This window comes from Larus michahellis, chromosome 1 (assembly GCF_964199755.1).
Source record: "Larus michahellis chromosome 1, bLarMic1.1, whole genome shotgun sequence".
Taxonomy (NCBI): Eukaryota; Metazoa; Chordata; class Aves; order Charadriiformes; family Laridae; genus Larus; species Larus michahellis.
In genome coordinates this window covers 73,066,239-73,080,989 of record NC_133896.1, presented here as the reverse complement: position 1 = coordinate 73,080,989, position 14,751 = coordinate 73,066,239, and the positions used below count along the sequence as shown (strand labels likewise).

Here is a 14,751-nt window from a genome sequence, read left to right as displayed (position 1 = left end):
AAAGTTAACCATGCACTGGGTTCAGTTACTTCCTTCTTATAACTACATACCACAACAGCAGAGGGAGTGATTACGTATATTTCACTCCTTTACACTGATCGCTTCCTTCTTTCTGGACATAGACTACATCCTTTCTGACCTACCTGGATGATGATTTTTACAAAATCTCGCTAAAAGAGAGATATTACAAAAACGTCACATTCATACAAACTGTCAATTTTCTTAAATATGTATGAAGATAAAACCAGTCCCTACAACCCCCCAAACATGCTTCAGATAAGCCTACAGCACCTCACCACTACAGCAAAACATGTAATAATTCAGTATCTTGTATTATAAAGAGAGAGAACACACTGTTTTGACAGCACATTAAATATAGCCTTCATAGCAGGAAGTCACACTAGATGATCAGCTAAACTTCTTGGTCTTAAAAACTATAAATGAATAAAGAAGTTAGTTAAAATCAAATAAAGAGCAGTTAAGTGTTTCAGTGAGGTGCAGTTAAAGTACTCATGCTGGATTCCTTAGAAGACAATGAGGTTTTATTTCACTAGGCTCTGATTCTACACTACTGGTGTCATCCCGAGTTTATCTATTGACTTAAATGTCGTCAGGAACAACCCCTTATTTTCAATACATTCTCTTAAAATAAGCCAAAATACAGCAAAGCTGTACACCAGTTACATACCCTAACATCCCATTGGCTGGAACGGTATATTAATGAAATACATCTCCATAAAACATATGATAAAGGATGAGATGTAAACAAGCTAGAAAACCATAGTGACACGTTTGCCCATAAGTAATTTTTCCAATCGTGTCCTTTCTTCATTTAGAGTTGCAATAACACAAAGTAAAATTAAATATTCCAAGCCACTGTTTGAATTTAAGCATCAGACCAAAAAGGAAGAAAAATGGATTGGGATCAGTGAGTTATTTTGTCTAGGAGAGCAGCTTCGGTGAATATCCAGTGACTTGGTCCTACGAGAAATAATAATCCTTAAGGCTTTTTACTTAGGGCTTGTTACATATGCATAACGAGCTGTAAGGGCTTAAATACCACTGTGGAGCTGTTGCAGGCTTTTATGAGAGCACACTATCACCTATTTTGCAATGCCTTTTTAAAAGCTTTCAAATACGCAGGTCCATTCATTATCTTCACTTAAAGTAAAATCGTCACTGCCCTTGTCAAAGTGGGGGACTAACAGAAAAGTTAGACAATTTGTAAACAGGCAAGAGCCGTGTAAGTGTGTTCACGATACTCAGCTTTGTCGAGGTGCCTAAGTCCTGGGGTTTCAATGCCTCTCCCTGCACCTTTCAACTGTTACAAACACCTATCACAGTACTCCGCACGAAGGGCCCAAACATGTCACGTTACAATAATGACACTATGATACTAGTGAGGAGACACGGCATTGCTTTTCATTCTTTTTGTTTGCCTGCTTTTAGATAAAGCCAGTTCTGGACTTCCAGTGGGCTGATAAACGTAATGAATTAAGTGCACAAAAAGGTGGGAATTCACAAGTGAAAAAGTGGCAGGCTGATTTAATTCCATAAGCACAGCAGATTTTCTTGTAGGTATCTGTGGCGTCAGACGTGAATTTTTAAAACCAGCAAAATCCAAAGTTGCTTTTTTTACCCTTTATACAGACTTTCGTGCCTTACTATTGCATAAACTTGGCATTGGGGTGATATTTCAGACACCATGCCAAACATGACTCTCACTTACAATGTTCCAAAACCATTTACTGTTTGCTGAACACATACACTTCAAATTCACATCACTGTAGCTAAAAAATTTTAGCACCCTAAATGCCAGCAGGCAAAGGTGAGGAAAAGTGGAGTTTGCGCTGCAAGTGATTCAGCGTTTGCAGTGGAGGGTAAAGGCAGTCCAGCTAGGTCAAAGCTTTCACATTATTGTAGCATGTTCTGTACGTGTAACTGTGCATTGTACACTCCATAAAGTACCGATCTGGATGCCAAACTACTGTAGAGGCAGAATTCAAAGCATGGATGTAAGCACAATAGACCATTAGCAAACCTACCATTGTGTTGTGCTGAGAAGTGGGAGTCCTATGGCCACAGTTCTCTTGCGTCAGCAGAGAAACTGGCTGAAATTCCTCAGAGTGAGGCTTGTTGGGAAAACTCACATGCAAGGGAAGGTGAAAGGCTGGGAGCCCGTCACTCTCCTCTTCTCCCACTTTCTGTCTGCTTGTCACCATGGCTACCTCTCCATCTGCTTCCCCATACGGAGAGGCTGGTCGCTTGGAAGACATCCTGGAAGGAACAAAAGAGGAGAAAATAATGAAACCTCCAAATAAATCCTTAATGCCGTCATTGTGTGGTTAGGGGCCATTGTAACAGAAATGCCTTTTTTGTGCTGGCAGAGAGCAGGAAACCATCCAAATACCACTGCAAAGCATACACAATTGGGAACAATGGCCAAGCAGGTAGCAACAGAACAGTGGCTTGTTTGTTGTGAGAATAATACACTAATATAGCACTCTCTTGTATTCTGGCTTCTTAAAACATGAAAATTCACCTAAGAAGACTGTATAATGAAATGCAATTCCTTTAAAAAAATACCCATCTGGTTTTGCGTTTGCAAGAGACTGTAAGAAGACAGAATGTCTCCCGATACAAGCTATTGTCAACTTAGCTTTTAAGGAATAATCATCCGCATGTATTTAACCATAACTGATAAAAAAAAAATAAAGCAAAATAAAATAAAATAACTTGCTAGCAAGCCAAAACATCTGTGTTTATAAAACTTCACCAATGTGAACAACAGTGTTATAGTCATGTTGCAAGAATCTTTTCAGGTTCATAGATCTGGGATAGTTAAGCAATTAAACATTTGGACATTAATAATCTAAGCTTTTTGACAACACAAAATCAGGGTCATACTAAGTGAATGAAGATTTGCTATCAAGATACCCTACGCTTCCTACCTATAGCTAGATCAGGAAATTACACATGTAAATGTAATTTGCACCTATGTCTCCGTAAGAAAGGATACACAAGGAAGATACATAGAGCACACTTTGTAAAAATCACACACAAATCTTGACTTAAAATTCAGGCCCACATTCTGAATTTTTTGAGACTGTCTGATAACACTGTGGTGACAGCACGTGTATACCCTCAAATTTTAGAAAGACTGAAAGAATCCTTATGTCATTGGAAAACCCAGTTTTCATCCAAATCAGGAACTACTGAAAATCTTACAGGACAATCTGAACCCTGAACACTCCCAGCTCAGTCTTCAAAATAGAGGGGTCCAGTGAAGTATTAAAATGCAAACGACTTCTAGGATTAATTACAGCAACATTGTTCATGAAAATCAGGGTATGTGCATGGATGGCATAATGGGCCACTGTGCTAAGCAGGGGCATCTGTAACAAGGAGTGGAATGAGAAGTAAGAAATCCTACAAGCATAGTCAAAAGAAGGAAAGAAAGAAAAAAAAAAAGAGAAACATTTCATGGAAAATAGGAAGTTATGAACAAGGAAACTGAAGACTATTGTATGTAAAAGTTGAAAGGACAGGCTGAAGAATACCACTCCTCCTCAAAAATCTAGTATTTATGATTCTAATTACCCCATTTTGATTTTCCACTTCACAGTTAAAGGACTGCATTTCAAAAGCCCAGCAGCCTCTTGAACCATGTGTGGGGCTGCTGTGAGGTGGAGCATGTCCATACGATTTGGCATATTGAGCACGAAATGGTTCTTAGCAGCAGTCAACTGGGTCTGAAAACAAACAGTGACTTTAAACAGCCCTTTGTTAGGACTTATTTTGTTTCTAATGATCTCATTTTGAGCTTTGCCTCCTGAGCCAAGTTAGATTACATTAAAAAAAAATAAAACCCAAACCAAAAAAACAACAACAAAAAACAGAAAAAACCCTCAAACAAAAAAATCCCTACCAGAACCTATACTCAGCTGCACATCGCCTGTTCTGAACACCACCTATTGCTTGTACATAGAGAAGCAATCTGTATTTTCTATTAATGTTTGACTTAGTCCAACAGACTAACACTTCATACATCCTACCTGAATTCTGTCTTCTAGGCTTTCCCACCTACATGTCTGCAGCGAAGCATATGTATAAAGACAGAGATCACCAGATAGACTTTTACTGGCAGTTTTCTACTAGCCCACTGAATTCAGCATTTTACAGCTATGTTTGACGTGACAGATCCCAAGCTTTTCTTCTGCAGAAACCATGCAACTCCCTCCCGAAGTTAATGTGAATTATTCATATTCTGCATTGTACCGCACCAACCAAGATACGCATTTGCTATTGATTCCAAGCGTAACATTTTGGTTACTCGTTTCAATGCTGCCTTAATAGAAGCTTAGGTTTTTACAAAATCTCTCTTTCTGAAAAGCAGCACACTAAGCGCTTGTCTCAATTTTGGCAAACAAAAAGGGAGGGCCACAAAATCATTAGTCAATTATTCCACAGTAATATTCTATACTTTAGGACATTTATATTCAATAAGGATGAAAATACTGTAAATCACCTACAAAACTCTCTCCTACAATTCACTTTAACAATAAAATACAGAGGATGCCTTCCTTTGTACTGATGATTTGTATTACATACTCTATACCCAAGCTGTGTTAAGAACTCCTACTGCTGTTAACCCAGAATAACCCAGATTCTGTCATGTTGCTTCACAAGGAGAGTTTGACTATCATGTTGAAGTAAAGCTCTTCTGCTAACTTTATCAGTGAATAAATGGTTTCCTCTACTGTGTTCAGTTAGCATTCTGCAGATCATCATCGCCTTCTGCTTGTCACTGTTCCCAACAGGGATGATAATCATTTTCTGCAGGGAATTTATAAAAACAGCCAAGGAAGGCAACAGAGATGACCACCTCTATGCACTAGCAATAACAGATTATTATGGTTTTGATCTAAAACAAAAACCTATGGGTTGGACTGTAGGCCAACCCAGTGATATTAGAAACGGAAGAAGAAACTTTCCTTCCTCACACAGCTCTTATAAGATCCAGTTTAAATTACAAGCCATGTACTCATGATAATGCCAGAAGGCTAAGAAATTGCTAAAATAGCTTAGGTGGCAAAGTTATCGATCTAATCTGCATTAGTCTTCCAAGTGACTAGGACACTCAAAGAAACGGTTGCACAACCCTAGGTAAGGGTCACACAGCTCAGTGGACGACTGCAATTTGTTTTCAGGTAGCTCTGTCCATAGCCAACATGAGTTAGGCACAATCTGGCTTTTCAGAGATCTCATCATCCCCTTTAACATCAAAGACAAACATCACAATTTCACAGACAATACTTACTCCTTATGAACACCTGGGAAATTTCCACAAGAAAAAGGAAGATTTAAATAAATAAATCAATCCCTGTCTACTTTTGGAAATGTCTTCCAAAAGGACAGTAACTATCAAAGCCTACTGCAGCAATGAGCAGCAAACAACATCATACAAAGTAAATTAATTCTCAGGTGGTCTTTCATTATTTCGACAGCTTTATTGGTCTCTTTTCCAAATTTGAAATGCTCTGACACTGTGTATCCTTGAGTTCTCTTCTCCTCATACATCTTCATTTTCCTACTGAGCTAATACTAGGTCCCAAAAGATTCTATATCTGAGATGCAAGCGGAGTTCCCACTATGGGAAGCAAAGGGAAACAGCTGAACTCTGAGTAAGAACATCAACTGAAACTGAGCTCTTTTAAACAGATCTAGGTTTAACGAAGGACCAGAGTTACCCCATCTTAACAAAGGACTGCAAATATCCTGGATCTACTCTCAACGTTAACATGAGAATTTACAGCTTACATGACTTGAAGATCTTTTCCTTAAGCTAGTTTAAACTCAGAAGAGTTTTCAATTACACCCGTCTGAAAGAAGGTTTACAATGAGAGAGGAAACATCAATTTCCTCAAATATCAACTTATGGATAGGATTAAAAAAAAAAAAAACAAACAACAAAACAACCCACAAAAAACAAAACCAAACAACAAAATCCCAAAATACAACTCTCACAAAAGTAACAATACAGTGAACTAGATTCTGAATCTAAAAGAGTGCCTCTGCAGATGTAATCTGTTACAACTTAAGATTTGCAAGAAGAGTTGCATTGTGAACTGGCATTAATCATTCCTACGGTATAGAAATAGCTAAATAGTAATTTTTTTTTTTAGACAACCTAAATCTGCAAAAGTTCAGACACAGTGGGACATAAGCAGTACTCAGTCCACTGCAGAGACACATCGCAGTTAGGAAACATATCCCCATGCTTGATTTTTATCAGTGGTTAGAATGGAACTGAAGATTAAATTCTGGTGATGAATTAAAATATGACCCTATTTCTTGTAAAAGGACTCTTTTTGCTGTTTTTGGAAAGGCTTCTTAATATGCAGAAATTGCAGTAAAAACCACATCTTTTGTTAAATTTTCATTAAATAAATGCTTTTCCTGGTAGCAAGAATGTTTTTTTCAGGGAAGTAAAATCTCACTCTTCTAACTCACTCTTACCCCACAAATATTTCATGTAATTCATCTTACAATAGCTTCTCCATGTATTTCTTTTTTCCCCCTCTTCCCTTCAATTTACAACAGAGTCTTTGTAGGCTTAAACTGATACCCTGTGTCTATTGCTCTCCCTGTTTTTGGACTAACTTCAGCATGGCTGGATCTTCCCCACTGGAGAGAGTAAGAGCTACGCTGCATCCCCACGAACTGTTTCCTCATGCCACCTACAAGTGTTTGTTCCATCCAAATAATTACCAAACAACATTATATTGTTCAGGTTCTTTTCCCCTTGATTTCAGTGCCTCACAAAAGTGATCTTTCCACAACTCTATTTTTTTTATTACCATTATTTTTAACAGAAACCCATTTGAGTGTCCCCACTACATTTCCATTTGTTCATTGGTTTTGGTTCATTTCATACATGATTGTATACCCAAAATAAATCTGAAACGGTATCCAGTATTCAAGGAGATAGTGCCCTCTAGCACACAACCAGCATCCATCCCAATTTGATTGCTCATGCCATAAAATTTCATAAATTTTATGTCATAAAACTCTAATCTTGTTACATTAAGCAAAATACCTCAGAAACATTTCAGATACCCACAAAAGCTTTTGGAGAAATGGCTTATCCATGTCTCCAAAAGTGACAAACACAGATGTGTCAGGAGAAAAAGATATGAGGCCATAAATCTTAACTTGTTGGGAGTTAATTAAGGGATTCATCAATCATTACACAGCTCACCCCATACACATACAGGCAAAATCCCGTCAGCTGCCATAACCTACAGAAATCTACAGGTTAAAAACTCCCAAAGTCCCTCTGTTCTGACTATTTATAAATGACTTTGTATAATCTAGCATTAAGACCTGTAATTATAAAACAGCATTAAAACAGGCCTGCATAGTTATGGATAATTATAGTTGGTACACTTTTTAAAGAAATAAAAAGCTTTTCCATTCAAACACAGGCTTTGCCTTTTTGACAGCTCCAAGTCCACAGGATGTAGAGAGATGATTTAAATTGTATGTCAAAATTTTGACTGTGCAAGACATTCTTTTTTTCCCTTATCAAGAGAGGCATTGTTGTTTTCTCACCATAACTAGGCGTGACAGCGCCTGACTGGAGTCGCATAGCCAGTTTCTGAATCGGCATGAAAATGTTCACCTCTTGAGTTTCTCTGGCAGCTATAAACTAAGTCTTTCTCATGGGGAGAGTTTAAATCACTCATCCCCGCACATCGGAGACAGGCGCAGAGCTGCATTCTGAAGAGATGCAGAAGGACAAGAGGAGCAGATCTGATCCCCCAGCAGCAGCGGCGAGGGTCACTCCAGCTACCCACAGCATCAGGAATTTACTCGCTAACACGGCCTGATTCCAACCCAAATGCGATACGCTAAACTAGTCCCAGGAACTTCGGTGGGATTCGGTCTGACTCTATTCCTAATCTGCAGGGATGTTTGCCTCTAATTAAAGTACACGTTGGAAGTCTGCAAACTCTGCTTTTCCACAGAAAATACTTATGATTACAGACAGCAGCAATATTCCATCCGCGTGTATCTAATGTGTAAGCACACACACACACATAGATGCACAAACACAAGTTCATCCAAAATGTCAGCAGTACATCTGCCTCATCTCTGGTCATATTTAGTACTAATAAAACGGTTCGTATTCCCAGTTTATTGAAGCTATGATCTCTCTACAGACAGCCCAAGCAAAAGGTGCTAGTCAATACTAAATGACCATCTCCATTCCATTTTGGCCCCAAATTCATTCATTATTTATGCACACTGAATAACTAGTACCTTTAAAAAAACAACTCTGCTCATTTTGACAGGATTACTTGTGTAATAAGGTATTACTCAACATGAGTAAGGGTGGCAGACTCCCACACTCTGTCCCACTGGGAACTGCAAGCCCGACTTGTTTCTACACATACCACTAAAAACAGACTTCAGTTGGCAATATCTTTGAGTCATTTACAGCCTGGTTTGGAATTCTTTACTGACGTAATTTTACAATTAAAAAAAAAAAAGAAAAAAGAAGCAAACATCTCTAATCTGCTAATCAATAAAAAATGTGCATGAAACGTGCTCTCATCTGTCACTCACACTGAGATGGAATAATCTGCTAATTATTACTTTCTAAGATCATATCAATCAGCCATCTTTTAAAATGCACAGATGCTACAACTAAGCTGTGTTATGCAAAAAGTGTTTTGGTGAACAAGTCACTTTTGTTAACACAAATCAAGATCGCTATGGCATAACCTGTGTAATATTTCCGTGCAGTTGCCTGTTATTATAGCTGCAACAAGTAATCCTATGGTTAAGGCCACCCAATAATTTCCCTTTCACCCAACTCTCTCCCTTTTGCTTTCCAGACTTCCTCTCTGTATGGGGTAACTTTCGCCAGTTTAGAAGAGTCTAAATGTAAAATGGGCAGGAAATATGCTATCCTCTATCTATTTTAAAGTATAATATAGCGTATAATACAGTAAAGTATCGGCAGCTTGGCTGATAAACCTGATATTCCACGTACCACGGAAACTGTTTTTTGAGAAAAGGTACTGTTCAAATTTCCAGTGGTTAATGGTTTCATTTTGACAAGTTTTGAAACCCTCAAATAAGAAAGTTGTTACAAGTGTCTTTCAATGAAATGTTAACAAAAATCCTGTAAAATTTTTTCTTTTTTTCACTAGAAAAGTGAAAAAAAAGCCCAACCTTCTCTAAACTCTATGCTCTCAACTAAAAATTTATCATCTCCATTTTCTTGCGTTTGCAAGGAATTTATGCATGAAAAAACACTGTAAAAATCTAGCCTAGAAAAAAAACACATCGCGGAAAAAAGTTTGTGGCGAATGTTCCCAATGTGCGTTATGCAAAGATTTTCGTTGACCTTTTGAAGCAGGTAACTGGGAAAGATTCTTTGTGCATGACTAAGTTGTTTAGTGAAATACTCTAGCCTGAAACAAACCAACCTTCAACCAAAACAGAATTTGTAAGGCGAAGGAACTCCTATCAAGATACAGTATTCTGTTACTGCAAAGAATATGACCCAAATCTTTTGTAGATCTCATACAGGACTTTGCATTACTGTCCTTGTTTTGTACAGTAACTAGAAGGTGTTAAGCAGGAACATTTAGTGATTTACCCAGACACGCACATTCAAAATCAGCTTTAGCACAAGAACCTGTATCCTGTTTTTGTTTGGTGCCTGTCAACTTCATAAGGCTTTTGTTTTTCACTAGTCTGTAAATCAACTAAAAGAGCCAAAAATCTATATTATGTTTATAAACCAGAAACCACTGGATCAGATTTTACTTCAGCTGAAGAGGGTGTCTCGAAAAGACAAAACTTTAAAAGCTGGATTTTTTTGAGAACTTCTCAAAATCAGAAGAGGCACGTAGTGAAAATGTGGTTACGGTACAGGCAACAACCAACGGTAATGGTGCGGTGTCAAAGACAATGAGCATCTATCAGCACAAACTCTGAAACAGCAGGATGCAGTCATTGTTGACGTTTCAAGTAAACTGAGCCTGATCACTGGCTTCTTTCATGCAAAAGACTCTGCTTGGATGATTTTGAATTAAATCCACAAGCTCATTTATTTTCCAGTGCATCCTCAAATTAACTCTGGCTTCCTTCCCCCCCACCCCCAACATTTTAGAAATGTAGCTCCCCCCCATCTGCAGCTTCTCATACATCTTACTTTTTTTACTTTTTATTATTATTACTATTATTTTACATTTGCCCCCATGTGACTGTAGAAATAGCAGAGATTTGGTTTTATTTTCATGTAAAGTTTTAGGAACTGCTCACTGCTGAAAATACTCCTGCAATCACTATGACATCAAGCAATCATCACTCTTCTGCCTGCTGAACTACAAAGAGGAATCTAGTAAAATAATTAGGGATTTCAGGCCTTGAAATTTCACTTTACAAACTAATACTTGAAAATGACAGAAAAGAAGTCAGTCAGTCTCCAGACGCTGAGTGGGAGAGCTGTGCCGCACGCTACAAGGAATCTATACATCACACACAGACGTGCATACCTAATTTCCATTGACATTGAGTGAAATGAAGGCAAAGAGTTGAAAAAGCTTTAAAATTATGACAATTATGAATGACTTATTACAAAGAAATTTGAGGAAGCACAGGCTCCTTCTGAAAAGTTAGCTAATATTAAAACTTTTGCAATTTAGAGAGCTTATTCTTGGTCATTCGCAGTCTTTGTCTAATCAAGCTGACATAAAATTTCCTTCAAGCATTATTAAATGATGAATTACTTTCAGTAGAATCAACATTAATAATAAAAATTCTCTCCTAAAAGACGCCTAGATTTCAATACAAGAAGCCATTATTTTGAATGAGATCTCGGTAAATTATGACACAGCTTTTCCCACTCTTCCATCAGGCCATTGCTCAGGAATGGGAGCGCCAAAGAATCAGCTATCCAACTTCAAATCTCCTGCTCCTTTCCCTTCGTTTTCCCTACTTACATTTCAAACTCAACAAAAGAGTTTTGTTTTGTTTTTTTTTTAACAACAATATTCCCTCACCACATTTTGTGTATAATTACAAACCAACCGGAAACAAGAAAATAAGAAAACCTAACAAGTAAAGTCGTTTTTTTTCCCCACTCAGCTCTGGATTTCCCTACTGGTAAGTCCAAAATAGTAAGTTCACATTGCATGTAAGTTTGCTTCTAATAAATGTACATATAATTGCACTTACGAAATAATTTTCAGTATACCCACTGATATTCACACGTGTGAACTTAACAGTATCATTCTACCATTACTACCATTACACATAAACTCTTGCTCTAACGATCGCTCGTGTACACATTTGCATCTTATCTATCACTTTAGAAAAAAATGCAAATATACACAGGAACACATAAGCACATACATCCATATGTATAAGTTTCCTGGTAAAACTGATCATACATTCGTCCACGTATGGATAGACGAATGGGTATTCATAGCTTCAACTTGCATTGCTGAAATACTGGGCCCCTAAATAACTTTAGCGGGAGCAGAACTGAGGCCTCAGAGAGCCTGTGTGTACCTTTAAGAATTATAAGCACAGTGTCTCTGTGTGTGCATGTGTATGAAAAAAATAGACTTAGGTGGAGCAAAGTCTCTAATGGATGTAAACATTTTCTTTCCAACAGGTTAACTCCAGCTGCTTAGAATTTTTATTATTTTTTTTTTGTTCACATGCATGTGTGTGCTCCCCCCTTTTTGGAGGGTTTATACATGACAGGTGCGTTCTTGGCCCAGGAACAAATAATCCTGGAGAGCCCAAGAAAGTAAAATCAAACTGAACTTGAAGATAAAATGACAGGGAGTAAATATATTATTGCCTTTATTATGTAAAAAAACCCAACACAACAAAACCACAAAAATTTTGAACATCTATAATGCCCAAGCAATTTAAGGTAGAATTTTCAAAGCTGAAAAGAGATTGTTCCAAAGCCCAGATGTTGCCTTTCAGAAACTAGTGAAAATTGCTGCCTCTGAAAATTACTCTGAAATACAAATACAGTAAAACAAAAATTGTTTAAATAAAAATAATTTTACTCAGACATTACGATATTCCAAAAGAGAAGATGAACTTTTTTCAAGTCTTCAGGTGGTTTTGCACCCGTATCTCCTACTTCAGATTATCCGCAGTTATGCCATCTCTGTTCCAACAGACGACCGCACAAGGGATAAAACAGAAAAAGCTTATGATATCATGTAAGGGCTCCTGCTTCGCTCACTGTGCATATTGTACTGTGAAGCCTTCTTCAGCTGTCTTGTGAAAGGTTGACAGTTGTTGTATTGTTTCCCAGTTTTTATTCATAAAACCATAAGAATTAAAAATCTACATTAACAAATGCGTGGTGTAATCACCCATCATGGCACATGTCGGTTCACTTGCAGTAGTATTGTTCAAGCCACTTTCAATTCCATAATTTTCAGATTTCTGAATGTCTGTGTTCAGTTTAAAGCGCTACAGAACACTTCTCAAAACTGTTGCTCGCACATACTAACGTGCTTCCTCACCGCTGTAACAGTGCACGTAGGTAAGTGGATTGACTTCATCTCACCACTGCCTAAAAGCTGGTTTTTTGTTATATCTGATTCAAAAAATACCCATCAAATTTCAAGAGAAAGAACAATTATAAAGAATCAATAACTACCCATCTTAACAAACATTAATCCTAGATATTGCTGGAGCTGCTAGCTAAATAAAATATAGCTATTAATCATATAACACACTATACCCTTGCACAAATAAATGCATATTGGTATGCAAAGTAAAAACAAACCCACAAATATGAAAATGAGAGACCATTCTAAACAGACAACATACCTTTAGGACCATAAGGAGTCTCAAAGTTTACTTTAGGAAGGCTGCACTGGCAGGCACTGAAACACGGTCACAAAAAGATGTCCACTTGAAAAATCTTTGGGAGTTGGGGCGTGGGGTGGAAAGGAGGAGAAAAACCCTGAAACCAGTATCTTTCTCTCCAGTGAAATTCGAAATTCGGAGGAAGTCTGCCATTCACCCTTCCATAGGTACTTTGTCTACCTTCATGTCTGCTGTTCAACAGCAATTCCCATCCAGCTCCACAAAGACCCAGCTGTATAAACCAATGCTGTCAAAGAACACAGTTAAGGGATGGATAAAACAGGGAGGGGTGTCTAACATGCTGACCACTGACTGAGCTTGCAAGGATAAAGAAGCCTTGATGGAGAGAAGTAATCATCCATTGCTGTTTGTTTATTTTACCTCCTCCACCACATACTGGAACCTTTTTTGTTTTTTCCATTACCAAAACCATCCCCCACTGAGAGGCCTTTGTGATCTAAAAGGGGCAGAGCCCCTCTTTCTTAACACTGGCAAGTTTATGTAGGCAGATTCATTCAAACACATCTTAAAATAAACATTTGGCTCTTCCCCTACATCTCACTGTCCACACACTGCCTTTAAACACACTTGAAAAAAAATCACCATTAAAATGCGCTTGCCTAGGACTGTTTTTACTGAGATGTATTAAAACAATTTAGCAGTCTAAGGCACGTATTGCCATGGAGGTCCAACTTCAGATGAGAGCTACAGTCTTCTGAAAAAAATAAATACACATTACTGTAAAGTAAACCTGGCTGCTATCGCCATAACGAGTGGTGTAATAGCTTTCTTGAAAAGACTTCTTCCATCAAAAAACTTCTCCCCGCTGGGGATACACCTAATTATATTACAAGTGAATCTGAATCCAGATGTTCAGATCCGAAACGTATGTCACGAGTATTACGAGGAAAATGACCACTGCCTGGAGAACGAGGCATTCAAAGGGCACCACTGGCCTGCGCTCTGAAGGAAGTGAGGACCTTCAGATTCCTTCAGGGATAAGAGGTGTAGGTGCTGAGAATCTTAGAAAATTAACCTTTCCGTTAAACAAAAATGAACAACCAAACTTCCTTACTTCCCACTTCTTTTTTTATTGTACACTCCCCACACATACACCACTTTTTTGTTTTTCTAACTATATGGGTTTGGTGCCGAGAACAATTCAAGTATGAATCCCTACAAAAAGACAGTGTACAGGCAACAGAAAGTAGATCTCCCAGAAGGCCTTTTGATGTATCTGAAGATGATACTGGAAAGAACGCTTTTCCGTCGGAAGAGGATGCCCAGTAACTCCATGGGCTACCTACTGCAACCAAAGTAATTCATCAGTAATAATTATAGTCAAGTTAAACTAGGACATTTGAGAAAAATCATGGATTCATTTGCATCAGACATTAATAAACACCTCCATATCACAGGCTGATGATCAGCTACCTTTTCAAGGCTACCAGCTTGAACTGCGTACAAAATGCAACAAGAAAGGTCCACTGTCCCATTTTTAATTTTAAAAAGGTAATAAATAGCTTTTGATTTGGGAAAGTAGTCATCTGGCAAGCTCTACAGTTGTTTGAATGACACCTCGGATAGAGGATTGCCGGACTGACTGAAATACATCACGGAAATTTAATTCTGCAGTATAGCAACACGCTTCAGCGTTGATCATTGCTGAAGAAGCACAAACATTGAAACTATGACCAGGTAGTTTACTGCTGAAACCCTCTCTGCCTCAGCATGGGCTACAAAACCAGGACACAACATTAAGAATTCTGAAGACTGTTATTCGGTGCCCAGTTATCAGCAACTTCCCGTATGACCCCACATAATTTA

At 38.0% G+C, this 14,751-nt stretch overlaps 1 protein-coding gene across 34 annotated transcripts in view; it reads right to left on the bottom strand.

Moving 5' to 3' along the window:
* The window catches only part of SOX5 (SRY-box transcription factor 5), a 656,593-nt gene that overhangs the window by 257,668 nt on the left and 384,174 nt on the right, over positions 1 to 14,751 (bottom strand). For 29 of the 34 annotated variants that reach the window (XM_074586204.1, XM_074586316.1, XM_074586286.1 and 26 more), the window contains one exon: positions 2,046 to 2,277. In XM_074586204.1, coding sequence (XP_074442305.1) covers positions 2,046 to 2,276 — 231 coding nt within the window. In that variant the 5' untranslated portion in view covers position 2,277. The remainder of the gene's footprint in view (positions 1 to 2,045; positions 2,278 to 14,751) is intronic. The other 5 variants (XM_074586456.1, XM_074586415.1, XM_074586439.1 and 2 more) reach the window with 1 other exon arrangement.